Source organism: Malaclemys terrapin, chromosome 10 (genome assembly GCF_027887155.1).
Source record: "Malaclemys terrapin pileata isolate rMalTer1 chromosome 10, rMalTer1.hap1, whole genome shotgun sequence".
In the NCBI taxonomy this organism is placed as follows: Eukaryota; Metazoa; Chordata; order Testudines; family Emydidae; genus Malaclemys; species Malaclemys terrapin.
In genome coordinates, this window is record NC_071514.1 from 34,926,205 (window position 1) to 34,953,998 (window position 27,794).

General features: G+C 47.2%; 1 protein-coding gene and 1 long non-coding RNA gene across 3 annotated transcripts in view; one reads left to right on the forward strand and one right to left on the reverse strand.

Annotated features, from left to right (window-relative positions):
• Positions 1 to 27,794, reverse strand: part of CIB2 (calcium and integrin binding family member 2) — a 145,161-nt gene that overhangs the window by 83,809 nt on the left and 33,558 nt on the right. For both annotated transcript variants that reach the window (XM_054041035.1, XM_054041034.1), the window contains exon 2: positions 1,826 to 1,860. Coding sequence is in view for 1 of the 2 variants with exons in the window: in XM_054041034.1 (XP_053897009.1) it covers positions 1,826 to 1,860 (35 nt within the window). In the remaining variant the exon portion in view is untranslated. The remainder of the gene's footprint in view (positions 1 to 1,825; positions 1,861 to 27,794) is intronic.
• LOC128843904 (uncharacterized) lies at positions 15,390 to 16,110 on the forward strand. Its single transcript, XR_008446386.1, has 2 exons — positions 15,390 to 15,477; positions 15,873 to 16,110. It is a non-coding gene; the product is annotated as an uncharacterized LOC128843904 (long non-coding RNA).

The window sequence follows — 27,794 nt, forward strand, 5'->3', positions numbered from 1 at the left end:
AGACTTAGAAGGAGTCTAGTCTGTGAAAGAAGTTTATTGGAACATCTCTGAGGGTGAGATTTACCTGTATTCAGTTTCTTAAATGTATTAGGCTTAGATTTGCGTGTTTTGCTTTATTTTGCTTGGTAACTTACTTTGTTCTGTCTGTTATTACTTGAAACCACTTAAATCCTACTTTTTATACTTAATAAAATCACTTTTGTTTATTAATTAACCCAGAGTAAGTGATTAATACCTGGGGGAGCAAACAGCTGTGCATATCTCTCTATCAGTATTATAGAGGGCAGACAATTTATGAGTTTACCCTGTATAAGCTTTATACAGAGTAAAGCAAATTTATTTGGGTTTGGATCCCATTGGGAGCTGAGTGTCTGGGTCCTGTAGATAGGAAACCTGCTGAGCAGTTTTGGTTAAAGTCTGCAGCTTTGGGGGCATGGTTCAGATCCTGGGTCTGTGTTGCAGCGGAGTAGAGTGTCTGGCTCAACAAGACAGGGTTCTGGAGTCCCAAGCTGGGAGGGAAAATGGGTTCAGAGGTAGTTTCAGCACATCCGGTGACAGTCCCAAGGAGGTCTCTGTGACCGAGTCCGTCACAGGATGCACCTGAGAAAGGTTCAATGTCTGGGGGCCTAAGGTGAGAGCATAGCAGCTGCTACTCCTGTTGCAACTACATTTGAAGAAGTTAGTGCCTGTCTTGGTACTAGCTTGGAACAGCTTTTCACACCTTGTGTTCAGGGACTGGGTTTGTCTGGCCCTTGCACCCATTCCCACCCTTGCACACATGCTCAGAGCTAGCACAATCTAGCCAATTCACATCACAGAAATGCTCTCCCACAGCCCTGCAGTATTTTAGATAATAAATTAAAGACAGTAGAGACCTGGGACACATTCAGCCCCAGCATAAGTGGATGCATCTCTCAGTAGCTTTGAGGAAGCCCAGGGCAGGACTGCATCCTTTCCTCTGTGCACAGAGAGATAATCCAAGTTATTGGCTAAAACTCACCTCCACTTTCCCAATAACTGTGTACTCATCATGGAGCCATTTAGTCTTTTGTGGACAGAACTCATTGAACATTTGACTCATGGAGTTTTACAGACACAAGGCAAAGGCAAAGGCAAAGAATTGTTTTCCATACAGAACACATTTATTCATGAGCTCAACACAGCTCCTAACATTTGCAAAGACAAAAACCTTTTACCTGCCATTTCTCACAGATGATCGCAGTATAGCTCAATCCTGCACTACTGATGCAGGCAAAACACCTCCACTGAAGTCAATGAGATTTTTGCCCGCTTCAGAAGGATGGGATTAGGCCCTAGTATCTTCAAGAAAATTAAGCTGTCCATAACCCAACACATTTTAATGTTACTGCAATTTCAGGCCCACCTGTTCTGCTCACGCTAAAGTCTATAGCACAACTTTCATTAACAAGAAAGGATGGGGCCCTTAGTGGTTAAACTGAGCAGGTTTAGCAATTACAAAGTTATTTTAGATGACAGTACAAGTTGGCAGGCATTCAACAGAAGAATGACTTCCCTGAGTTTCCCTGCCATGGTACTACAAGAGTTGTTTTTTGCTATCACCTGTCTTGCCAATGTAACAGTATGACAATAAGAACAGTAGCAGAACTGATTCCCTAGCTAGTAGAGTATTGGTGAGTTCATACATTTGTATATTATAGATACATTTTAGGACCAAATCCTGTGCTCATTTACTCACATGAATAGTCCCATTGGCTTTACTGAGATTCCTCACATGAGTGAGGAGAGCATAATTTGGCCCTTTCCATACAAATTATGAAGGAAGAATGGAGTATGATCTACTTACCGAAGGATTTCTTTCCGAGTGAAGAAGGTACAATCCTGTTAAAAAAGAAAACACATTACTGTACTAGAGAGATACAGCTATCAACTGCAAGAAAATGGCTTCTACATTCCTGAAAAGAAGGTAATCTTATGCATAGCCTGGTTTAGGTTCACAATGAGGTGTTGGGAAATGTAGGTTGTAAAATAACTGAAATGTGAACTGACCTAAAACTGAGAACGCGACTGTCAGAAGGGTTTTATTTATTGATGGACTGAAACATCAGAAAACATATCATGTCTGCTATATGTGCTTTGTGTGGCATTGTTCAGGCTAGCCTCAGAATTGTGAGATGACCAGACTAGAAAGGGGACTAAGACCAATAAGATCTCTGTGCCAAAAACATGCAATAAATGGACTTGGGGGGAATCTGTCTTTTAACTTTTGAATTTTTACTGCAAAATATACACAGCAAACTAAATAGCAAACAATTATTATTAATACTTATTTATATTGTGGTAGCACCTAAGAGCCCCAGTGATGGACCAGGACTCCATTATCCTAGGCACCGTACAACGCAGAACAAAAAGATGGTCCCGCTCCAATGAGCTTACAAATTAATCCACTTTCCCAATGGTATTTGGAGAGACAAGCCATTGCATAGATGGAAATAATTTACTAAACCTCAAAGCAGAGTTGGCTGACTACAACCAAGCACAGCAGCCAGAGCTCATGGTGATTCTGAGGGCTGTCTGGTTCAACCATGTCTGATTCTTTTTTTAGTCAGAGTTTACAAACATTCAAAAGAAATGGGGTTTTTTTCCCCTGAGGATTGGCACTTCTGACCATACCGCAAAAAGCCCATCATCATCATTGCTTCTAGTTGATGCCCTTGGTGGAGGTCTCAGTAATGGCCAACAAGTGAATGGACCGTGGAAAATTTACACCTAGATCAGCAAGCTCCCCAGGGATTCAGTCCTGTGCGGTTCTGAGCACTCTGGCCTTGATCTATCAATGCACTTGCTAAGCACATGCCCAAGTGCTTTGCTGGATTGAGGCCAGAGTGCTCAGCACCTTGCTGATCCAACACGAGGTGAAGGATGAGCTATGTTGTCAGGCACTGTGGGGAAACATAACCTGCCACTGCCCATACTGCAGTGTGCAGTTCTGTGGATAAAGAGAAAATTCCTCTTCACCAGCTCTGTTACTCCAGTGCCTTCCTCCAACATAGACTCATAGTAAATTCATCAAGACCATGTTTCCCTAGTTTGCTTATGAGAATGTCATGTGGGACTGTCAAAAGCCTTACTAAAATCAAAATGTATCACATCTACTGCTTCCCCTCATCCACAAGGCCAGCAACCCTGTCAAAGGAGGATATTAGGTTGGTTTGGCATGACTTGTCCTTGATAAATCCATGCTGGCTGTTCCCTATTTGACTCTAGGTGCTTACAAATTTATTTTTTGTTAATGTATTCCAATATCTTTCCAGGTATCAAAATTAGGCTGACTGGCCTATAATGTCATTCACTTGGAGCAAATCTCGCCCCAGCCTCCACAGCTAGGAAGGGTTCCCTGGTAGCATAATTGGTACGGTTCTCCTGGACAAGAGGCTAGGGGCAATGTTTGGGGAGGAAACACAGGGAATGGGCATCCTCTGGTCTTCCAGTCTGTGGCTGAGGCACATGAAGGGAGCAGAGCCTCAGCAGCACAGCTCCATGGCCTGGCAGGAGGGTTCCTCCTGCTCCACCCCACCATACTCCTGTGTCCAGCACTTGCCCAGCTTATCAGGCTGGCACGAGGATTTGGCCCTTAATTATTTTCCTTTTAATGTAAATAATGTAAAATATATTGCATTTTCCACAGTCGGTTAGTGGCAAGGTAACAATGTTTGACCCGTTAGATGTCCTGATTAGAGCAGGTAGGGGAAGCAAATACTCTTGCTCTTTAGACCCCTGAAGAAAAATCATTTAATTCCTGCACTGAGAATCATTTTGGCCAACTGCCTGTTCCTTCCAGGAAGGGCAATAGTTGGTTGTAGCAGCATCCTCTAGGTTGTCTCAGGTTTCCAGGTAGGCGATCACGCCTGCTCCCATCAATTATTAAGTTGTCTTGCTCCTCTCTATACGAAGTGGTAGGAGAGGCTGCTCCTCCTTTCCCGTATTGTGTAACAGAATAGTGTTACAGGGGCACAATCGGAGGGCTCCTTGTGAGCTGCTGACAGTGATGTCACATTGTCTGGGAACTGCACAAAATGAAATAAGAGCCAGCTGGTTAAGTCTTCATTAATTCCAGCACATGTAACACCTACTGTCAAGGTATAGTTTAAAGACACTTCATTTACCAACGAACGGCTGGTGTAGTTTGACAAATAAATGTGATGCTGTCACTAGCAATCTTCCTGTAATTATATAGACTCAGGAAAGCCATGGAAACTGTTATTTAACTAGCGAGCTAATGGGGGATTTATGTGCAAGTGGATGCAAAGATGAAAAAGACAAAATTACCTTTTAAGAATGACTTAAGCTGCTCTATATTCCAGAAATAAACACATTTAAAGATGATTTGGAAACACAGTGGTGGCCCAGCTATTTTATAACATAGTTTCTTTTTGAGTGTGGGGACAGAAAAAAGCACGGTTTACTCATGTTAGGGAGCCATGTTTTAATCCTGTTAGAGCCTTAGGCTAAAGCAGAGTGGCATAGGACATAGAACTGGAAGCGACTTCCAGGATCATCATGTTGAGTCCTCTGCTATTGCAGGCAACCCTGTCACATAATCCTGCTCACTAATTTATCAAGTTCAGTCTTAAAACTAGTCAGGTTGTTTGCCCCCACTACTCCTGTTGGGAAGCTCTTCCAGAACCTCACTCTTCTGATGATTAGAAACCTTCTTTTAATTTACACCCTGAATTTATTCATGGCCAGTTTATATCCATTTGTTCTTGTGCCATCAGTGTCCTTTAGCTTACATATCTCTTCTCGCTCCCTGGTATTTACCCCTATCCCCCAATGTATTTATAGACAGTAATCATATCCCCTCTCAGCCTTCAATTTTCTAGGATAAACATGCCAAGCTCTTTTAGTCTCCTTTCCTAAGATAAGCTCTCCATTCCCCTGGGTCCTTTCTATCAGTGAATCTCAACCTTTGCCAAACTGTGACCCTAGGTTAAAAAGAAAAATATTTCAGGACTCCCCTCTGGCCATCCAGGGGTGGTGGTGCTGATCCTCAGATTGAGAACCCATCCTTTACATGGCTTTCCACAGTGCACCCAGGAAAAAAAACATCCTGTGTTATAACAAGGGTGGGCCATGACAATGTCCCTCAGCCAAGTCTGAACATGATTATTTTTATAATAGCAATGGGGTCTTACAATGGTATAGAGAGTCATGTGGGTGAGGTAATATCTTTTATTGGACCAACTTCTGTTGTGACAGAGACAAGCTTTTGAGCTACATAGAGCTCTTCTTCAGGTTTGGGAAATGTACTCAGAGTGTCACAGCTATATACAAGGTAGAACAGATTGTTTAGCATAAGTAGTTAACATATTTCAAGGGACCATTCAAGATGAAGTGACCCATTAACATCTCACCAGTCATGGGAGAGGGGAAAGGGGGGAAAAGGCTGTGGGGTGGTTTAAGTGGTTTACAGATTATTGTAAGAAGCCATAAATCCAGTGACTCTGTTCAGTTCATGATTTTTAGTATCTAGCAAAGTTGTGAATTTAAGCTCCCAGGCTCGTCCTTTGAAGGTGTGCAGATTTTCTTTGAGGATGAGGACTGAGAGGTCAGATATAGAGTGATCACTTCGTGAAAAGTAACAGAGGGTCCTGTGGCACCTTTGAGACTAACAGAAGTACTGGGAGCATACGCTTTCGTGGGTAAGAACCTCACTTCTTCAGATGCAAGAAGAAGAATCTTGCATCTGAAGAAGTGAGGTTCTTACCCACGAAAGCTTATGCTCCCAGTACTTCTGTTAGTCTCAAAGGTGCCACAGGACCCTCTGTTGCTTTTTACAGATTCAGACTAACACGGCTACCCCTCTGATATTTGTGAAAAGTGTTCACCCACAGGCGATAAGATATATTTTTGTCTTTTATCGTTTTTCTGTGTAAGTTCATTCAACAGTGATTGTCTTGTTTCACCCACATAGTTGTTATTTGGGGCATTTAGTGCATTGGAAGAAGTACACCATGTTGTTAGCTGTTTGGCTGCGTGTGTTCCCTCTATGTGCCGTCCCAGTTCTGTGCAAGTAGCTGGCACAGCAGACCTTGAGCAAACCGTCCAATGATCACAAGATCTGTTAAGGTATGAAGGCACTTGGTCAGGTTTATTGTCAACGAAGCATAGTCCTAGCTCCCCAGATCAATACCTTCAGTGGCTAGGTGCCACCATCCTTCTGGAATGTGTTTGTGTGGGTATTCTTGTGCCTAGCACTACTTAGGAATGTGTGTTTCTCAGGGGCGGCTCTATGTATTTTGCCACCCCAAGCACGGCAGTCAGGCAGCCTTTGGCAGCATGCCTGCGGGAGGTCCACTGGTAACGTGGATTCGGCAGCATGCCTGCAGGAGGTCCACCGGTCCCGCGCCTTCGGCGTACCCACTGCTGAATTGCCACTGAAACCGCGGGACTGGCGGACCTCCCGCAGGCATGCCACTGAAGGCAGCCTGACTGCCACCCTCACAGCGACCAGCAAGCAGCCCCCTGCAGCTTGCCGCCCCAGGCATGCGCTCGGTGTGCTGGTGCCTGGAGCCACCCCTGGTGTTTCTGCAATATCAGCCCTGTTCTTGCCAGGTCATGTGAGCAAGCCCTGCCTCTAGTCATGACTGACTTTGCTTTATATTAGCAAAGCTTTGACCACTACTTTAGCTCAGGCCTCATACTAGGCCTCTGATACAAGGGCTTCTGTTTCAGGCCCTCTTCCTACTACACACCACATTTTGTGATAGGCATGGGTAGACTCATGGATCTTGAAAGATGTGTTGTGGGGGGTATTGTATTATCATAGCAGTGGAGATATGGCTACAGGTTTTGCATCTGTTCTTCTGGCAGGGTCTGGTGCCAGTTTCAGTTCGTGGGTCCTGGTCTGTGGGGAGTTTGCTTCTAGAGATGAGCCTGGACAGGTTGGGGGGATTATTTGAAGACCAGAAGAGAGGGTTCAGGAAAGATGTCTTTTAGGATGTGGTCCCCATCAAGTATGGGTTGTAATTGTTTGATGATATCCCATATAGGTTCCAGGTGACAACAAGAGGTGTGTGATCGGAGGGGGTTTTATTTTTGTATTGAAGCAGGTTCTCTCAGGGTATTTGCGTGGCCCATTCTATGATGTGGTGACCTACTTCTCTGATGGAGTGTCCTTGTTGGGTGAAGGTGTTTTTAAGAGAATTAAGGTGTATATCCCGGACCTTCTCGTTGAGCACATTCTGTGGTACTTGAGTGCTGGCTATAGAGAACAGATTTCTTGGTGTGTTTGGGGTGGTTACTGGATCTGTGAAGGTAGGTGTGGTGATCTGTGGGTTTCTTGGATATAGTTGTCTGTAGGGTTCCATTATTGAAGCTGATCGTGGAGTCCAGGAAGTTGATGCTAATGTGAGAATGTTCTAGAGAAATTTTAATGGGGGTGGTGGTTGTTGAAGTTATGGTGGAAATGTATGAAGGAGTTTAGGTTGTCTGTCCAGAGGATGAAAATGCCATCCATGTAACCATCAGGAATTAAGGCCTGCAGCAGGACTAGACTCCAGGCAGCCTCATCAGTACAGCTGGCCTGCAGCAGCAGTTTGATTAGCCACACAACCTGATTGGCTGCCGAGGCCAGCAGGATGGCTCTTAAGCCAGCAAGAGCAGCAGCTTGCTACCTTCTCAACACTTATGCCCACCAGTGTACCTGCTCCTGTGCTACCTTGCTCCTGCTGCTCCTGTCTTGTACCTAGTCTTGCCTTGGTCCTGTCCCTACCTTGAGCCCTTCCTTGCCTAATACCTTACTTGCTGCACTTTCTGACCTCAGGTTTTGACCACTGGCTCGGGCTCCTGACTACGGACTCTGGCTTTGCCAAGTTGCAAAGTGTGGATAAGATTAAAACTACCCCAAAGTTTAGGCATGTTGATAGCTGCAGTTTTGGTAGAAACTTCATGGATGTTTGCACCCTGGATTTTGGTTCAAGCTTCTCTCTAGTAACAAAGGCATCATCCCTTTATATAGGCACTTTACATAACACACTGTCTATAAACTCATTTCAGGGCTGCATGTTCAAACATCAGCCCAATGTCTAAAAAGTGTCTTGCATTTGAGAAGATTGGCTGATCCCACCTGGCATATAGTAAATAATTTTATTAAATTTTGTAGTGGCTGGTACTCTGGCAATTTAATTCCAATTTAATTAAAGACTTTTGGCCGGGATAAACATAGAGGTGAATCATCTAATTTTCATATGGCGATTTCATTCATACAGAAAATTATATAATGAGAAAGAATAAGTAGTAAACTAGCACATTATATTACCTCCTTCATAGTAGAGGGTGGATGGGGCTGGGAGCGACACAGGTTTAGTAGTCTATGTATTAGATTGGCAATACCCAGCCTCCCTCAAACTAGAAGTTCAAATCCCAATAGAATCACCCCATCTTTCCAAAAGCTAGAACATTTACTACCATGTACATTACTGTATGTGGGTCTTTCTGATCAGACCTTAACAACCACATACCTGTCTGTGCTGCATGGGTATTGAAGCTCCGATGGCATTTTTCATACAAGCAGGGGCCAGATCCTCAGTTGGTGTAAATGTCCATAGTAAACCAAGTTATAACAATTTGCACAAACTGAAGATTTGCCCTTAAGAGTTTATCCCCATGACCCCAGCCAAAATATTTAATCCTTTTTGATCCCCACTGTTATACAGATGCTGAACTACCTTCAACCCACTAGAGGTGCTCTCTGTGTGTGAAAGTTTCTGGAACCAAGATCCTGCTCTCCAAGTAGGAAATGCACAATGTTACATGCTTTAGCCACTGAGAGTATGTCTCCTCCTTTTATGTAGACCTAACGTTCAATTCAAGCTGTCCCAATGCCCTTAAAAATAAAAGTTAATTAGATATCTGTTGAAAGGTCATTGATGTCCTTAGAAGTTAGATGTCATACAACCAAAGGTGCACATTATCTGCTAATGCACCTTCACCATTAAATTTCTTTTTTCTGTATATCTGACTGGGGCAGTGAATATAATGAGCTTCTTTTGGTCATAAACCAACCAAAGTCCAATTAACTTTTCAGAATTGTCCTTCCCCCATACCCCATCACCTTTACACTGAACACTAGGCCTAAACGTCATGAGTCTGAGTCTGTTCAAATGTGCTCAGAATCTGAAATTTGTTCCAAGTAGTGTATTATGTGTTGCCTTAATTAGCAAGAGAGAAGTACTGGCCTTTCAGCATAGGCGATCAATTCTTAAATATAACCCTAATTTGGATGACTTTTGAAAGAGGTTTTTTGGGGTGGGAGATTAAGAGAAAAGGGGGAGGGGTTCTCTTCCATTCTCCTGGGAGGATTAATAGCCATCTTATGCTTTCAGGGATAAATTCCAGCCACCTTTTCCTGGGTGCACAAGGTTGGGACAAGGTTGCAGCAGGAAGTTGAATTTCAGCAGAGCAATAGTCCTGGGATCAGAGAGGTGCCTTTTGCTGCCCCTATGAAAATCTATCTAGATTTAGCCAAAATCTAAGCCACAGAAAATCATCATTCGTGCATATGCATATGCACAAGTTTCTGGTACAATCTGATTTCCTACCAGGCTGTATTGTACATGTTCTCAGGCCTTAATGAGCATCCCAGAGCCCTTCAAAGTGAACACAGAATTCTAAATGCTTAGAACACTGACAAAAGGGTGCCTGCTCCTACTTTCCTCACCAAAATGCCCTTTGGCCTAGGAAAAAGTGCATAGACTGAGAGCCAGGCAGCCATGAGCTCCAATCCCACCCTCTGCACTATACAACCATTACTATTGGGCAGGGCCTCATTCCCCTACGCCAGAGGTTCTCAAACTGTGGTCTGCAGACCACCAGTGGTCAGTGAGCTCCATTCAGGTGGTCCACGGATAGTTCCCTCTAAGGTGTGCACGCAGGCATGGCTACACTAATTAGGTGCCTGGACCCTGGAGAAATCACACATGTTTCAGTACTAGTGTGCTGTGACACTTTTGTATTTTTATGTCTGATTTTGTAAGCAAATAGTTTTTAAGTGAGCTGAAACTTAGTATGCAAGACAAATCAGACTCCTGAACGGGGTACAGTGATCTGGAAAGGTTGAGAGCCACTGCATTAAGCCACACTGCTTCTCACAAAGAATATGCCAAATCTATAGGCTTGGATATGCTTTCAGTAAAATTGGGCTACTTCTGCATACTTACCTTTATGATACCTACAGATTAAAAAAAAATACCCAAGAGTCCTAACTTTAGTCCCTTGCTCTAAATGCTGGAAAATACTTTTCTTGTGGAACTATAAATAGAACTCAGGCGTTCTAAATTTCAATCCCCTGGTCTCATCATTAGAACATACTCTCCTCCTAGAACAAGGCAGAAAACCCAGGAATTCTGATACCCAGAGTTCTATTGCTGTCTAACAAATAAATGCACTTGATATAATTTTGGGGTTTTTTTAAAAAGAAAAATGTTAAAAAACAAAAAACAAAAAAACAAAAACCCAGACTAGAAAATTGCTTCATTTACTGTCCAAGCTCAGCATTGAGCACTTTATCCAGCTCCCTTTCAAACTAAAGGAACAGTTCCAATTAACTTTCACGATGCAGGATAAAGCCCTGGTTAAAGCTAGGGTTCTGTGACAAAAATAGTATGTGTACAAGAGGGCTGAATTAAGGTTGCATGGATAACCTTAATTTAGCATTTCCTAACTTTTGTGTGTTTTACTTTGCATTCTTAATGTTCTCAATGCAAGGGCTGGTCTACAAACAGTTTTGGCACCAATTTTGCTAAATCGTTTTTAAACAGATTTTGTTAATAAATCAGTGCAAAAACTCTGTGTAGATCAAACCTAAATGTTTGTAATTTAATAATACATATTTACACCTAGTAAAGTGGGGATATGATGTTACCATTCTAATCTGGTAGCGCTTGGTCCTCGGTTTGCATAGGAGCACTATGAACGCTTACACCAAGGCCACTGGAGAATCAGGTCCATTAAACTCCCCGTGAATGGCAACACTTCCATTGACTTCAGTGGGAGCAGGGTTGAGACTTTTGACTCCAACCCAAGCTGTAAAATGGGATAGTTCAAAAACTTGGATCCAAATTCTTGGTTCTAGCATTAAAAGAAGTTTGAAATAATGAAGACTTCTGTCTGGACACCAAGAATAAAACCATCTACTGCAGCATTTGGCAGAATACAGATAAATGTTCAATTAATATCTTAGCTGTTTACAGCACAAGTACAGTTAGCACAGGGCTTTCTCAAACTGGGGGTCAGGACCCCTCATGGGGTCACAAGGTTATTACATGAGGGGTCGCAAGCTATCAACCTCCATCCCAAACCCTGCTTTGCCTCTAGCATTTATAATGGTGTTAAATATATAAAAAAGTGTTTTTAATTTATAAGGGGGGGGGGGGGTTCGCACTCAGAGGTTTGCTGTGTGAAAGGGGTTACCAGTAAAAAAGTCTGAGAATCCCTGAGTTAGCAGATTCACACAAGACCTTTGGCTGATGTCAAGTTTCAAAGCTTGAATTGTAGACATAGAGTTCAATCCTGCTATCAATGAGGGAAATGAAAGTTTTGCCATTAACTTTACTGTGACCATGAGCAGATTTACTGGGCCTGATACTCTAGTACCCTTTTTGTACTTATTTACAGTGCTCTCATGCAAAGTGAGTGTAAAACATCACCAAGTGAGAATGGCAGTGTTTTACCTCCACTTTACACATTTACATAAGTGACAAGGCAGTCGTGAGTCAGGTTCAGAGTGTCTCTAGATTTGCCAGAGCTAGCAGAGCCCTTAATGAACTCTCGGGGTGCCATGCTCTGTATACAGATTTTTAAAGACTATTCATGAGCTATCCAGCACACTATATGGCCAGAGAAGTGCCCTTCACAGGATACATCTTGCGTGTGTTAGGACAGAGCCTTGAATCCCTATGATAAAGAGCCCTTGGTCCAGCTTTGCAGAAGTTTTCCAAGGAGTCATGAAACAGACAATTTGAAGGGAAAGCAAAAAGGCCAAGCTAAGGAACAGACATGCTTTTAGGGTACTTTCAACACAAGGGTCTCCCTCACTGACACTCTTTCTGGAGTTAAGGTGTCCTGACAGGTCATGAGCTACTCACTGAGAGAACAAGTCTGCACATTACCTCCATAAGGTCCACAAGTGCACCCCTTTAACCTTTTGTAATTAGGCCTTGTAAATTGTAGACCTTTCCAGCATAGCTTCTCAGAGCATGTGACTAGGTGAAATTAAATGTAAATGCCTCCTGCTAGCTTCAGGCATTTTTTCCTCTAGTCCTTAAATTAAGGGGGGAGGGATAGCTCAGTGGTTTGAGCATTGGCCTGCTAAACCGAGGGTTGTGAGTTCAATCCTTGAGGGGGCCACTTAGGGATCTGGGGCAAAATCAGTACTTGGTCCTGCTAGTGAAGGCAGGGGGCTGGACTCAATGACCTTTCAAGATCCCTTCCAGCTCTAGGAGATAGGGTATCTCCATTAATAAAATTTAACAGCATTTTATTTAAATGCAGCTATAATCTGGATTAGAGTGCTACTGTGTGGATGCACATGCTAACTGAGAATCCTGGGAGATGGAAGACTCTATGCTCAGGAGAGGAATAGGGAGCAGGTGAGCTGAACTAGTCAAGTTTATAAGGGCCCTATGGTATAAAGGATAAGGCACTGAGTTAGCAAATCAGGTTTGGCTCTGCTACTGACTGGGTATGTGACCTTGGGCAAGTCATTCAGCCTTGCTTATAATATGAGGTTAATTGTCTCTACCCAACTTTAGAAAGTGCTTTGTGATACACAGAACACACTATAGAGGCTGCTGTATGTGTTATTATAATAAGGGGAGAGAAGGGGCTTTAGTCTGTGTCCATGAATGTGCCACAGCTGGTGGATGAGGATTCATACTAACACAGTGATAGACCTTAGGGGTACTGAGATGCAATGACCCACTGACATGATTGCAAATAGTTTCTCTCCCAGTCCAGTAAGCCAGGGGTAGTCAATAGGCAGACTGCAGGCCAAATCCGGACCACCAGAAGCTTTTGAACAGACCCAGAAATCTTTTTACTTATTATTATAATTAATTTTTAATATTATTTTCTCTGGAGTCTGGATCTTGACCAAGAAATTTGGACTTTGACAAAAAATAATTGGCTACCCCTGCTGTAAGACCTTGCTGTAAACTATTATTTGCATCTTTGTAAATTTTCAGTAGCATTAACAGTTAGGGAGATAGATAATTGTGCTGCAAATGCTGATACTTACTTTTACAAAAATGTCAAATGTACATTCAGAACATAGCATGATAGATGGCCCCAGAGTACATAGGATGTAATTCCCTCAATGGAATCTGCTGGTGTCGCCAGCCACAAAAGTGCAGCCTGCAGTTTATGAATGGCAGCAGCAGAGCCCACTGAGTGACTTACAACCAACCATTCACTAATTCTGGGGGCAAATATTTTCATGTTGGGCTATGGAAAGCAAGAAGGGGATGCAGGAAGACTGACAAAGGAATTCAAAGATGATGATGCTCTGAGACTAAAGCTTCAGGTTTGAGAGGTTACTGCAATGCACATTTATCACATCAATTATTTAAGGGTAAATAAACCTGTAAGATTACAAGTGTATAATTCTGCTCTTTATATTGCACATGCTTCATAGAGGGTATATTTATTATGAATAGGGTTGCCAACTTTCTAACGGCACAAAACAGAACACCCTAGCCCTGCCCCTTCTCCAAGGCCCTGCCCCCTTCTCCACCCCTTCCCAGAAGCCCTGCCCCCACTCACTACATTCCCCCTCCCTTGGTGGCTCGCTTTCCCCCACCCTCACTCACTTTCACTGGACTGGAGCAGGGGCTCGGGGTGTGAGAGGGGGCTCCAGGCTGGGAGGTAGGGCTAAGGGATTTGGAGTGCGGGAGGCGGCTGCATGTTGAGGCAGGGGGTTGGATTGCAGGAGGGGTTGAGGGCTCTGGGATAGGGCCGGGAATGAGGGTTCAGGGTGTGGGACGGGGCTCTGGGCTGGGGCAGGGGGGTTGGGTGCAGGGGGGGTGAGGGCTCTGGGCTGGGGGTGCAGGTTCTGGGCTAGAGATGAGGGATCTAGGGTGCGGGAGGGGGCTCCAGGTTTAGGGAGGCTCAGGGCTGTGGCACGGGGTTGGGGTTCAGGGGTGTGTAAGGGCTCGGGGCTGGGGTTGCAGTACCTGAAGTGGGGCCAGGCATGAGGGGTTTAAGGTGCAGAAAGGGGCTCCAGGTTTGGGGGGACTCAGGGCTGGGGGTTGGGATGCAGGAGGGTGAGGGCTCTGGGCTGGGGATAGGCTCTGGATGAGGGCTTTGGGGTGCAGGAGGGGGCTCCAGGTTTAGGGGGGCTCAGGGCTGGGGCAGGGGGTTGGGATGCAGGAGGGGGTATGGGCTCCAAGGTGGGGCCAGTGATGAGGGCTTTGGGGTGCAAGAGGGGGCTCTGGGTTTGGGGGGAACTCAGGGCTGGGGCAGGGGCTTACCAAGGGCTGCTCCCGGTCAGTGGCGCAGCGGGGCTAAGGCAGGCTGCCTGCCTGTCCTGACACGTTGCGCGTGCCCCAGAAGCAGCCAGCAAGTCCAACACTAGTAGGCAGGGGAGGCAGGAGGCTCCACGCACTGCTCTTGCCTGCCACAGGCCTCGCCCCTCAGCTCCCATTGGCCGGTTCCTGGCCAATGGGAGTGTGGAGCCAGTGCTCAGGGTGGGGGCAGTGCCCCATGGCCCCCCTTCCTAGGAGCTGGACCTGCTGGCCACTTCTGGGACGCAGCGCGGTGCCAGGACAGGTAGGGTCTAGCCTGCCTTAATGGTGCTGACTGGAGCTACCAGGGACCCTTACGAGCAGGTGTTCTGTTCGAAAACCAGACACCTGGTCACCCTAATGAAGCTGATGTCATTTCTTAATTAGAGGATTCTAAGAATAAAAAATAACCAGGCAAATATTATGGTAGAAAATGTGCATGCTTTTAATTCATTAAGTGAGGCACAATTGCAGTTAACGGATCAACTCCAAATGAATCATAACTTCAACACAGTGTGGTTTTGGAGTGATTATTTAAAAGCTAATATGTAGGGGAAAGATTTATTCTACAGTAGTAGAAGGCAGAATGGCCTAGTGAGTAGGGATCAAGAGTGGGAATTAGGACATCTGGATTCTAGTCTTTGCTGCGCTACTAGCTGCTGGGACTTTGGACAAGTCACTTTGGCTGAGATCCTCAAAGGTAGATAGGTGCCTGACTCCCATTGAAATCAATGGGAATTAAGCAACTAAGGGTACGTCTATACTTACCTCCGGGTCTGGCAGTAAGCAATCGATCTTCTGGGTTCGATTTATCGCGTCTTGTCTAGACGTGATAAATCAATCCCGGAAGTGCTCGCCATCACCGCCGGTACTCCTGCTCTGCGAGAGGAGTACGCAGAGTCGACGGGGGAGCCTGCCTGCTGCGTCTAGACCCACGGTAAGTTCGAACTAAGGTACTTTGACTTCAGCTACGTTATTCACGTAGCTGAAGTTGCGTATCTTAGTTCGAAGTGGGGGGTTAGTGTGGACCAAGCCTAAATGCCTTTGAGGTCTGGGCCTCTGTCTCTGCTCTCCCACTCTTTGTGTGTCTGGTTGTTGGGGCTGACCGCAAGTTACCTTGGGCTGTTGTTACAGAATGGTTTTGGGGCAGGAGCTAGTAGTTTGACTGGCTGGGCTGGTATGCGGCCACTGGACTGAATAAACAAGTGAAGAGATAAGCGAGGCCCAAGACTGTGAAGTGTGGCGTTTCCTGCCAGAGCCTGCTTGTGGGTGAATATGCCCCCCCCCTTAAAAGGAGGTGATGATTAAAAACAGCTATGTGAATTGCTTTAGATGAACAATCTCACCTGTGGACCCTGGCCTTGTGAGTGCCCAGGAATTCCCCATGCTGGAGCAGCGCCTGCTACGAGCCCGCAAGGACAAGGCTAGAGGGTCCGGGACTGTCCGTAGCAGAAGAGGCGTAAGCGTTGATGCTTGCTTGCTGGAAAGCATGTATTTAGTAATGCATGAAGGCTGGGAAGCTTATTATACTTTAATATAAATAAAGGCAATAAAACCGGTTATACTTATGCACCTGGTGTGGCTTCATTAAGTATATTCGAGTTCCCCTCCCACCCCCTTTGGCTCGACACTGGTTTATTTAGATTATAAACTCTAAGGAAGAGACAGTCCCTGCTCCAATGTGTTTCTATGGCACTTAGCACAATGGGACCTCAAAGTGCTACTGTAATACAACTAATAATCATGTATGCAGGACCTGAAGAAGAGCGCTGTGTGTCTCAAAAGCTTTTCTCTCTCTCACCAACAGAAGTTGGTCCAGTAAAAGACACTACCTCATTCATCTTATCTAACTAATAATCGTGCAAAATGGTCATATCAAATCCAATTACTCCAGAAGAGAATGACAAACTGAGGCAAAAAGTAACAAGAACCTGATCCTTCACCTACTGAAACCAAAGGGGAGTTTTGCCACTGATTTTAATGTGAACAGGGTCAGGCCCTTAAAAGTTAAATATATATTTTATTTAAATTCCAAAAGCAGCCTCCAGAAACAAGAAATATTTGATGCAGCAACACTTGCATCTGTTTTAAAAAAATTTAAAAAGATTTATTCCAGAGGTTTTACTTTGGAAAATTCCTAATTATTTTTTACAGTATGTCAACATTTATATTGTACTGCACTGAGGCAAAGAAGATTTTGCCAAGACACAATCAGGGAATCACATAATGAATTAACCGGAGTCTGCCCAAAGTGAGTGCGTACAGCTTCTTGCCACCACCACTGTCCATTATGATTTTTTTCATAGCTATAATAATTCAGTCATTTTTCTTGGGATTCCAGTAGGTTTTTAAGATTTGATCATCAAATGTTCTACAAATGTAATCAGTTACTGTACAGATAAAAATATGTCCCTAGGATTATCGTTGAGCTGTTGTGAGATTTAAATTGATTTTATCGTTCTAAATCAATATGGCCCAGGTTCAGTGTGGTATTCAAGCACTTGCTTTAAATGCATGCATGGTCCCATTGAAGTCAACTGGGTTACTCACAGGTTTAAAGTTATGTACATTCTTAAGTACCTCGCTGAACTGGGGTCTATATTTGCAGACAAATTTTAAAAACTGACCATCAAAATGCCAGCTAGATCGATATTGATGATGGTAGCTGTTAAGTGGGCATTTGATTCATCTCAGAAAAAACACACAAGCTGGATTGGAAGACTAAGAATGTGCAATGCAGGCTTTAACATTTAGATTACCTAAATCTGTAGCAAGATAATTTACAGTAGTAAAGCCAAAACTGCTTTTTATTCATTGTTTTTTGGTAAAGTTTTGCCTTTAAAATCTGCTGTCAGAATGTCACGTAAGAACACTTAAGATTTTGATGTTGTTATTTTGAATGACTACAGCTGCAATTTGAGGCAGAAGCTGATGGACAGTAAAAGTAATTTAGTATGGTATATGTTCAATGGTGATACGAAATGTGAGATCAGGACCTTGGTTTGCCTCCTATGAGTCCCATTGAAGTCAATGAGTCTAATTAGGGTGACCGGGTGTCCGGTGTTCCGGTCGAAAAGGGACCCTGGCGGCTCTGGTCAGTACCACCGACTGGGCCATTAAAAATCAGGTCTGGCTCCTAAGCGGGGGGGCCACTGGGAGCTGGGGGGGTGGTGCCTGCAGGTGAGAGCAGCGCATGCTGCTGAGCCTCTTCCCTTTCTCCCCCACCGAGGAGCCAGACCTGCTGGACGCTTCTGGGGCACAGCACGGAGCAAGGACAAGCAGGCAGCCTGTCTTAGCCCCGCTGCACCACTGATCGGGAGCCATCCAAGGTAAGCCCATGCCCCAACCCTCTGCCCCAGCCCTGAGCTCCCCCAACATGGAGCCCCCTCTTGTACCCCAAATTCCATATCCCCAGCCCCACCCCGGAGCCAGCACCCCCAGCCCAGAGCCCGTACCCCCTCCTGCACCCCAAACCCCTCACCCCTCCCACACCCCAACCCCCTGCATCAACCCACAGCCCCCCCACATTCTGAATCCTTTGGCCCCACCCCCAAGCACGCCAAACCCCTCATCCCCAGCTCCACCCCAGAGTTAGTACCCCCAGCCAGAGCCCTCACCCCCTCCCGCACCCCAACTTCCTACCCCAGCTCCTCACCCCCTCCCACACCCTGAATCACTCATTTCTGGCCTCACCCCAGAGCCCACACCCCCATTTAGAGCCCTCACCCTCTCCCGCACCCCAACACCCAGCCCCAGCCCAGTGAAAGGGAGTGAGGGTGGGAAAGAGTGAGCCACCGAAGGAGGGGGAATGTAGTGAGTGGGGAGCAGGGTCTCGGGGAAGGGGTGGGACGGGGGTGGGGCCTCAGGGAAGGGGCAGGGCTAAAGTGTTCGGTTTTGTGCTAATAGAAAGTTGGCAACCCTAGAGGCTATTCATGTGTGTAACATCAGGACCCAAGGACAAAATTGTGATCCTCTTTCTCATGTTGGATAGTAGTTTCCATTATGGATAGTCCCATTGATTTCAACAGGACTGCTTGTGGCGTAAAGAGCCACCTAATGTAGCCCCCCATGATTAGATTTTATTTTCTTTACGTACCCTACTTATGATTGGGTTAAGCAGAGTTTTTAAAAACCATTAAATGTAACTTTCTGACCTGTTTTTACTTTATAAATGGTTTTTCTTGGTAGGCCATAAAAGTACTTTGTTTCAGATCAGTACCTCGCTGTTATCAATTGATCTTTTAACCCTATAGTAACCAGTGTTTTTACAAAGGAGGACATGTGGGATGTGAAATAATCTGAGCTAAAAGCTAACATTAGCCAATGGCTCAGCTGTTTGTTATTATTATTACTATTTAGCATATACGGTAAAAGCTGTTTTATCTGGCACTTCACCAACCGGAAAGCTCTATAAACGGTCATTTCTGATCTTCATTGAGATTCCAGTTTATAGTCCAGTTGGCATGGGGTCTGCAGGGGGTTGGGGCATGGGAGGGGGTGTTGGGCATGGGTTCTGGGAGGGAGATTGGGTGTGAGGGGGACTCAGGGCAGGGGGTTGGGGCGTGGGAGGGGGTGCAGGGTGCTGGATCTGGGTGCTGCTCATCTAAGGCGACTCTCCGCAAGGGGCGACCTGTTCAGGCTGCTCCTAGGCGGCGGCACAGCAAGCAGCTCTGTGTGCTGCCCCTGCCCCACCCCAAGCACTAGCTCTGCAGCTCCCACTGGCTGGGAACCATGACCAATGGAAGCTGCAGGGGAGGGGCCTGTGGGCGGAGGCAGTGCGCAAAGCCACTTAGCTGCGCCTCCACTTAGGAGCAGCCAGGACTGGTCACCAATTGTGGTGAGCTGCCTGAGGTGAGTACCCCCGAGATTCGGCACCCCACTCCCCCTACCGTTCCCCAACCCCAGCCCCACACCCCCTCCCGCACCCAAACTCCCTCCCAAGCAATCAGTGTTCGCTGGAACATCTTGTGGCATTCTCGTGACATGTCCAAAAAGTGTAAGATGGGGTCTGCGGACAATGGCCCCAATACTCTGTAGACCGGACTGCATTACAAATTAGGTCATTCCACTTTATGCCCAACATACGACATTGGCATTTTGTGTGGAAAGCCTCCAGCTTTGCCCAGTCTGAGCAGTATAGTGTCCATGTTTTGCAACTGTACAACAGTATGGAGAGGATACAACTCGAATAGATCCTGAACCTTGTTGTCGTGCTATGATGATGTTGATTCCATATTCGCTGTAAACAACCCATGGCAGATACTGTGATGCTAATCCGATGGAGAACATCCATGTGACAACTGGAGGAACCGGTGAGTATAGAATCCAAATAGCAAAAGCCGGAGACTGCTTCGACAGTTTCATTATTCAAAGAGATTGGAGTCATAGGTGGACCTGGTCCTAGAATTTGCAGCTTTGTCTTTGACCATGAAACATGGAGGCCAACCTTAGCTGATTTGCTGGGATGCCTCGTAAAACCTGTCGGGGATCTGTACTAGAAGAACAATGTCATCAGCATAGTCAAGGTCTGAGAGTGAGAGATCAATGATCTTAACGTTTATGGGCCTGACGGAATGCTGCATTATGAAATCCATTGCCTGACAAAAGAGTGCAGAGGCCAAAACCCAGCTTTGCCTAACACCAGATATTGATTTACAAGGTGCCGACATCTGATTCCCCGACGTACACGGGCAGTGGTTCCATTATGCAGCTCGCTAATCAAGTCCAGCAGAATGGTTGGGATACTCACACCCTTTAAAGCCTTCCAAAGTGCAACTCAGTCAACTGAATCAAACACAACCTTAGGATTGACATACAGTACATGTGGGGGCTTCTTGAACTCATGGTGTATCTCTGACAACAAGCAGAGGGCCTAAATGCCATCTAATGTGGACCTGTTCCTCGTAAAGCCTGACTGTTGGGATTGACTCTTCCAATGTAGCAAGGGCTCCAAATGCACCAGTAGAACATGCGCAAACACCTTCCCTGGCACAGACAACAAGGTGATTGGCCCGTAGCTCTTACATTCACTGCATGGTCCCTTGCCCTTATAAAGTGAGATGACAATACTGTCCTTCCAGGCAGTTGGCAACGTTCCAGTTCTCCACACCAGGCAAAAGATGGCCAGAAATGATTCAGCTACATGGTCAATAGCACATTTTAGCAGCTCTGGATGTCATCAGCACTGACTGCGCATCCATTTTTCAGTTTGCAGATGGCATGGGCTTCACTTCATCCAACGTTGGTGCATCAGTACAAATGTCTGGGTCCAAAACCACAGTGGCTGCCAAATCATCCAGCTCTGAACAAGCGGCAGCTGGAGGGTGGTTCAGGGTGCTGTGATAATGTTCCACCCAGTGTGAGAGGATGTCGTCATCCAATTTACATGGATGGCGTTGGCTGTTCTTCAGGATGGCATTCATAGCAACTATCTCTTGCCTGCTGAGGTTGTGGATTGTGCAGAATGCTGGTTTTAAGCCTCATCTGACTAAGCCAAATTCAGCATCATCCGCCACTTGGTTATAATATGCCTCAGGATTGCAGAGTGCCAGGATGTTGAACTTTCGCTTCAGCTGATTATGAGAGCGCTTATCACCGTGCTGGCGGGCTGAGGCCTTCAATTTAATTGTCTGGAAGGCCTCCTCTGATAGCCATGGTCGGCATGCTGGGCGTCTATAGCCGATCATCTGCTCAGTGGATTAGTGGAGGATGGAAGTAAACAGAGACCAGGCAACCTCAACATCATCTGGCAGGTCGGCTAGAGCTGAGAATCTATTGCTGACATCAATACAAAACCTGTTGGCTAAACCTGGCACACAGAGAAGTGCCTCGATGTCAAACTTCTTAATCATTGCAGAGAGCTTACTTGCTTGTCAGAGTGTCAATGCCATGCGGACAACCACTAGTTGTTGGTCTGTATTTGCAGCACACTTTGCACCATGATATACTCTACAGGAGGTGAAGAGATGCCTGTCATGTATGATGATGTGGTCCAATTTCTTCTGAGTGATGCCATCATGAGAGATCCATGACATCCAGCGTATGCGTTGCTGCTTGAACCATGACCCAGAATGGAAAGATTCTGAGAAGCGCAGAATGTGAGCAAGTGGCAAGAGTTACCAGTGAACCATAGTAGCCAATGATCTGTTCAAGCCTAATTTACAGGGAACCAGTAACTGCATTTATGTCACCCAGGTATAGATTGAGGCCAGTATATGGTCTTGACACTGCTTTATTATATTTCTTTATTACTTTGAATTGCTTTATGTTTCTTTATTCAGTAGATTATAATCCTTATTTTATTTTCTTGTTTCCCCTGTGGCAAAATAATATTGCAACTAGAAGTGATACCATTTGTTTATTTTACAAAAGAGTTGATCTGTTCAGGGGTTTGCCATTGTACTTTTCCTCTCTAGGGGCCTGATTCAAAGTCCATTGAACTCAGAGAAGATACACCCACTACATTCTATGGGCTTTGGCTCAGAGCCATAGACATTGAGTTCAAGTCTAGTTCTGGCTAGCCTTAATCAAAAACCAGGGGTGAAAGTAAAATTGAAAACTTACCGGTACAGTGGTGGTTACGCCCCGCTCCTGCCCCCGCCCCCCGGTTGGCAGCCTGGCGGGGGGGCAAAAGAGGCAGCGACAATAAAGCGCTGCTGTGACAGCGCTTTAAGCAGGGTCCTTATGCCGCGGCAGTACTTTAAAGTAAGGTGGGAGGGGCTGGTACTGGTGGCCACTTTTTACCGGTATGCCATACCGGCCCGTACCACCTTACTTTCACCTCTGTCAAAAGCTAACAGTTGTTCCTCATATGTGTAATGAGTTGGAAGTTGCAGCTTATTTCTTAGCAAGCAGGAACCCATATCCAGAGGTGGAAGTAAGCCGGTACGCCCCGGTATGGCGTACCGGTAAGAGCTGGTGAGCCATACCGGGGGGATCAGCTTCTCTTGGCGGCAATTTAAAGGGCCTGGGGCACCTGACGCAGCTACCGCCCCAGGCCCTTTAAATCGTCCCCGGAGTCCTGGGGTATTGGTGACAGGGCTCCGGCAGCTATTTAAAGGATCCAGGGCTGCAGCAGCTGCTACCAAGCCCTTAAAATAGCCGCCAGAGACCCACCGCCGCCTCCCCAGGGCTCCAGCAGCAGGGCTCTGAGGACGATTTAAAGGGTCCAGGGCTCCGGTAACCGCTACCACCCCAGGCCCTTTAAATCATCCCTGGAGCCTGCCAGAGCCCTGGGTTAGCGGTGGCGGGCTCTGGCGGCGATTTAAAGGGCCAGGGACTCAACCACCGGTACCGCCCCGGGCCCTTTAACTTGCCGCCAGAGCACCACCGTCACTATCCCGGGGCTCCGGCAGCAGGGCTCTGGGGACAATTTAAAGGGCCCGGGGTGGTAGCAGCAGCCAGAGCCCTGGGTCCTTTAAATCACTGCCCGAGCTGCCGGCTGCCGCTGCTACTCCGGGGCTCTGGCAGCGCAGCTTGGGTGGCGATTTAAAGGGCTTGGGGCTCCCACTGCCGCTACCCTCCGGGGCCCTTTAAATGGCCACCCGAGCCCCACTGCTGGAGCCCTGGGGTAGCGGCGGTGGGGCTCTGGTGGTGATTTAAAGGGCCAGGGGCTCCCGGCTGCCGCTACTGCAGCGGAGCCCCAGGCCCTTTAAAGCTCTGCCAGAGGCCGGGGCTCATAGCTCCGGGGGTGATTTAAAGGCCCCGGGGCTCCCAGCTGCTGCTACCACAGCCCCAGCCCCGGGCCCTTTAAACCCTGATTTAAAGCGCCCGGGGATTTAAAGGCCCCGCCTCTTCTGGTAGAGGCCACGCCCCTCCTAAGGATTCTCGGAGTACCGGTAAATCCTTAAATTACTTTCACCCCTACCCACATCACAACTGGAACTTGGAAGTGTCAGCCTCAAGGCCAATGACACAAGAAAGAACCACCCTCCCACCACAGCTGTGATCCCCCAAACTGAGGGCTGACACGGATTAGCTGTATGGTGAAAGAAACCTTACAATGGTGTTGTCTGAGCTTGACATGCTCAGTCCATAGACGTAAGACTTTGATTGCTAGGTTGTCAATGTGGCAGCTTCCGCAAGCATAATCTTGACTAAGGCTCCAGTCCATCAAAACACTTAAATATATACTTACCTTTTAAATGTGTGTGTGTGTGTGTATATATATATATATATATATAGTCTGACTCCAGTGAAGACACCAGGACTCCTCACATGCTTATTTTAGGGCATCTCTAGAATAGCTACATGTGTGGACACTCTTATTCCAGACTAAGAGTGCCCTTTTCCAAATTATCTGTGGCCTGGTCTACACTACGGGTTTAGGTCGACTTTATCAGCGTTAAACCGAATTAAACCTGGACACGTCCACACGACGAGGCCCTTTCTTTCGACTTAAAGGGTCCTTTAAACCGGTTTCTTTACACCACCTCCGACGAGGGGATTAGCGATAAAACCGGCCTTTGCGGGTCGGAATTGGGGTAGTGTGGACGGAATTCGACGTTATTGGCCTCCGGGAGCTATCCCACAGTGCTTCATTGTGACCGCTACAGCCCCTGTGTAACCAACAGCCCTCCTCCCCAAGTTCCATAGCCTCCTCACCAAGACGCCCAAGAACACGGTGGGGGGGCCTCCGTCCACCCAGTCACTCCACCCCAGATGATCGCCCAAGCATCAGAAGGCTGGCCTTCAATAAGAGTTAAAGTTTTAAAATGCAATGTGTCCTTTTCCATCCCTCCTCCCCAACCCATCCCAGGCTACCTTGGCAATTATCCCCCTACTTCTGTGAGGAACTAATAAAGAATGCATGAATGTGAAAAAACAATGACTTTATTGCCTCTGCAAGCGGTGCTCGAATTGGGGAGGGAAGTGTGGGGTGGGGTGGTTGGTTTACAGGGAAGTAGAGTGAACTGGGTCGGGGGGGGGGGTTGGAGGGTTCATCAAGGAGAAACAAACAGAAGTTTCACACAGTAGCCTGGCCAGTCACAAAACTCGTTTTCAAAGCTTCTCTGATGCGCACCGCACCCTGCTGTGCTCCTCTAACCACCCTGGTGTCTGGCTGCGCGTAATCAGCGGCCAGGCGAGTTGCCTCAACCTCCCACCCCGCCATAAAGGTCTCCCCCTTACTCTCACAGATATTGTGGAGCGCACAGCAAGCAGCAATAACAATGGGGAATATTCTTTTCGCTGAGGTCTGAGCGAGTCAGTAAGCTGCGCCAGCGCGCTTTTAAACGGCCAAATGCACATTCCACCACCATTCGGCACTTGCTCAGCCTGTAGTTGAACAGGTCCTGACTCCTGTCCAGGCTGCCTGTGTACGGCTTCATGAGCCATGGCATTAAGGGGTAGGCTGGGTCCCCAAGGATCACGATAGGCATTTCAACATCCCCAATGGTCACTTTCTGGTCCGGGAAGAAAGTCCCTTCCTCCAGCTTTCGAAACAGAGCAGAGTTCCTGAAGACACGAGCATCATGTACCTTTCCCGGCCATCCCACGTTGATGTTGGTGAAACGTCCCTTGTGATCCACCAGGGCTTGCAGCAGCATTGAAAAGTACCCCTTGCGGTTTACGTAGTCGGTGGCTTGGTGCTCCGGTGACAAGATAGGGATATGGGTTCCGTCTATGGCCCCGCCACAGTTTGGGAATCCCATTTCAGCAAAACCATCCACTATTGACTGCACGTTGCCCAGAGTCGCTACCCTTGCTATCACCAGGTCTTTCATTGCCCTGGCAAATTGGATCACAGCAGCCCCCACCGTAGATTTGCCCACTCCAAATTGATTCCCGACTGACCGGTAGCTGTCTGGCGTTGCAAGCTTCCACAGGGCTATCGCCACTCGCTTCTCAACTGTGAGGGCTGCTCTCATCTTGGTATCCTGGCGTTTCAGGGCAGGGGAAAGCAAGTCACAAAGTTCCATGAAAGTGCCCTTACGCATGCGAAAGTTTCGCAGCCACTGGGAATTGTCCCATACCTGCAGCACGATGCGGTCCCACCAGTCTGTGCTTGTTTCCCGGGCCCAGAATCGGCGTTCCACGGCATGAACCTGCCCCAGTGACACCATGATTTCCACATTGCTGGGGCCTGTGCCTTGTGAGAGGTCTATGTCCATGTCAATTTCCTCATCACTCTCGTCGCCGCGCTGCAATCGCCTCCTCGGCTGGTCCGGGTTTCGCCTTGGCATGTCCTGGCTCTGCATATACTCCAGGACAATGCGCGTGGTGTTCATAGTGCTCATAATTGCCGCGGTGATCTGAGCGGGCTCCATGATCCCAGTGCTAGCTATGGCGCCTGGTCAGAAAAAAGGCGCGAAAGTAGTATCTGATGGACCAGGAGAAGGAGGGAGGGCGGGAGGGAGGGCCGAGTGACGACATGGCGTACAGGTACAGGAACAGGGAGAAACACAAACAACTGTCACACAGAATGGTCCCCCCAAAGATTAAACTGAAAACCCTGGGCTTAGCAGGCCATTGATTTCACGGAGGAAGGGGAAGCAAATGAATACAGAACAAATCTATTTTTTACATCTTAAGCTGGCAGCCAACGGTGCAGCATGAGTGATAGCCTCTCCAGTACGATGATGATGGATACCAATCATAATATACCATCATCTGCCAAAAGGCAAGGGGCTGCTGCTGTGTAGCAATGCAGCCCCACGTCTGCCAGCCCCACGTCCGCCAGCACCCAGCATCGCCCTCGGCCTCTTCTGGGTGCTTAGCAGACAATACTGGGCAATGGGCAATTGGCCGAAAATAGTATATTACGATTGGTAGCCATCATCATCAAAACATGTCTGCCCAGGTGGCCATGATTGACAGCCACTCCAGTACGACGACGACGGGTACCAGTCATAATATACCATCTCCTACCAAAGAGCAAGGGGCTGGTGCAATGCAGCCCTACGGCTGCCAGCCCCACAGCTATCACTCATGCTACACCATCTACCGCCAAAAGGCAGTTAGCAGCTGCTGCTGTGTAGCAATGCAGTCCCACGTCTGCCGGCACCCAGAGGACATATGGTGACGGTGAGCTCAGCTGAGCTGAGCGGGCTCCATGCTTGCCCTGGTATGTTGTCTGCACAGGTAACCCAGGTAAAAAGGCGTGAATCTATTGTCTGCCGTTGCTGTGACGAGGGGGGAGGGGACTGACGACATGTACCCAGAACCGCCTGCGACACTGTTTTGCATCATCCGGGCATTGGGATCTCAACCCAGAATTCAAAGAAAAGGCGCGAACCGCTTCTCGGCTCTCTGAGCTGTGGCGCAAACGTAGTATCTGATGGACTAGGGGAAGGAGGGAGGGCGGGCCGAGTGACGACATGGCGTACAGGCACAGGGAATTAAAATCAAGAACGGTGGCTGTGCATCAGGGAGAGACACAAACAACTGTCACACAGAATGGTCCCCCCCCAAAGATTAAAGTGAAAACCCTGGGCTTAGCAGGCCGTTGATTTGACGGAGGGAGGGGGAAGCAAATGAATACAGAGCAAATCTATTTTTTACATCTTAAGACGACGGTGCAGCGTGACTGATAGCCCTCGGCATCTTTCTGGGTGCTTGGCAGCAAATACGGGGCGGTGTATGACGATGGTCTTCAGGCCGGTTGTAATAGGCCGCTTGTAATAGGCCGGTTAACAGTCGTAATACACCATCTACTGCCAAAAGGCAAGCCCCACGGCTGCCAGCACCCAGATCGCCGATGAAGGCTACCAGTCTACTGCACCGTCTACCGCCAAAAGGCAGTTAGCAGCTGCTGCTGTGTAGCAATGCAGTCCCATGTCTGCCGGCACCCAGAGGACATATGGTGACGGTGAGCTCAGCTGAGCTGAGCGGGCTCCATGTTGTCTGCACAGGTAACCCAGGTAACCCAGGTAAAAAGGCGCGAATCTATTGTCTGCCGTTGCTGTGACGGGGGAGGGAGGGGCCTGACGACATGTACCCAGAACCGCCCGCGACACTGTTTTGCATCATCCGGGCATTGGGATCTCAACCCAGAATTCCAAGGGGCGACGGAGACTGCGGGAACTGTGGGATAGCTGTGGGATAGCTACCCATAGTGCAATGCTCCGGAAGTCGACGCTAGCCTTGTACTGTGGACGCGGTCCGCCGACTAGAGCACCTAGAGCATTTTATGTGTGGACACACACAATCGGCTGTATACAACCGATTTCAATAAAACCGGCTTCTATAAATTCGAACTAATTTTGTAGTGTAGACATACCCTGAGAAAGTGGAAGTGTTCTGGAATAGCTATTC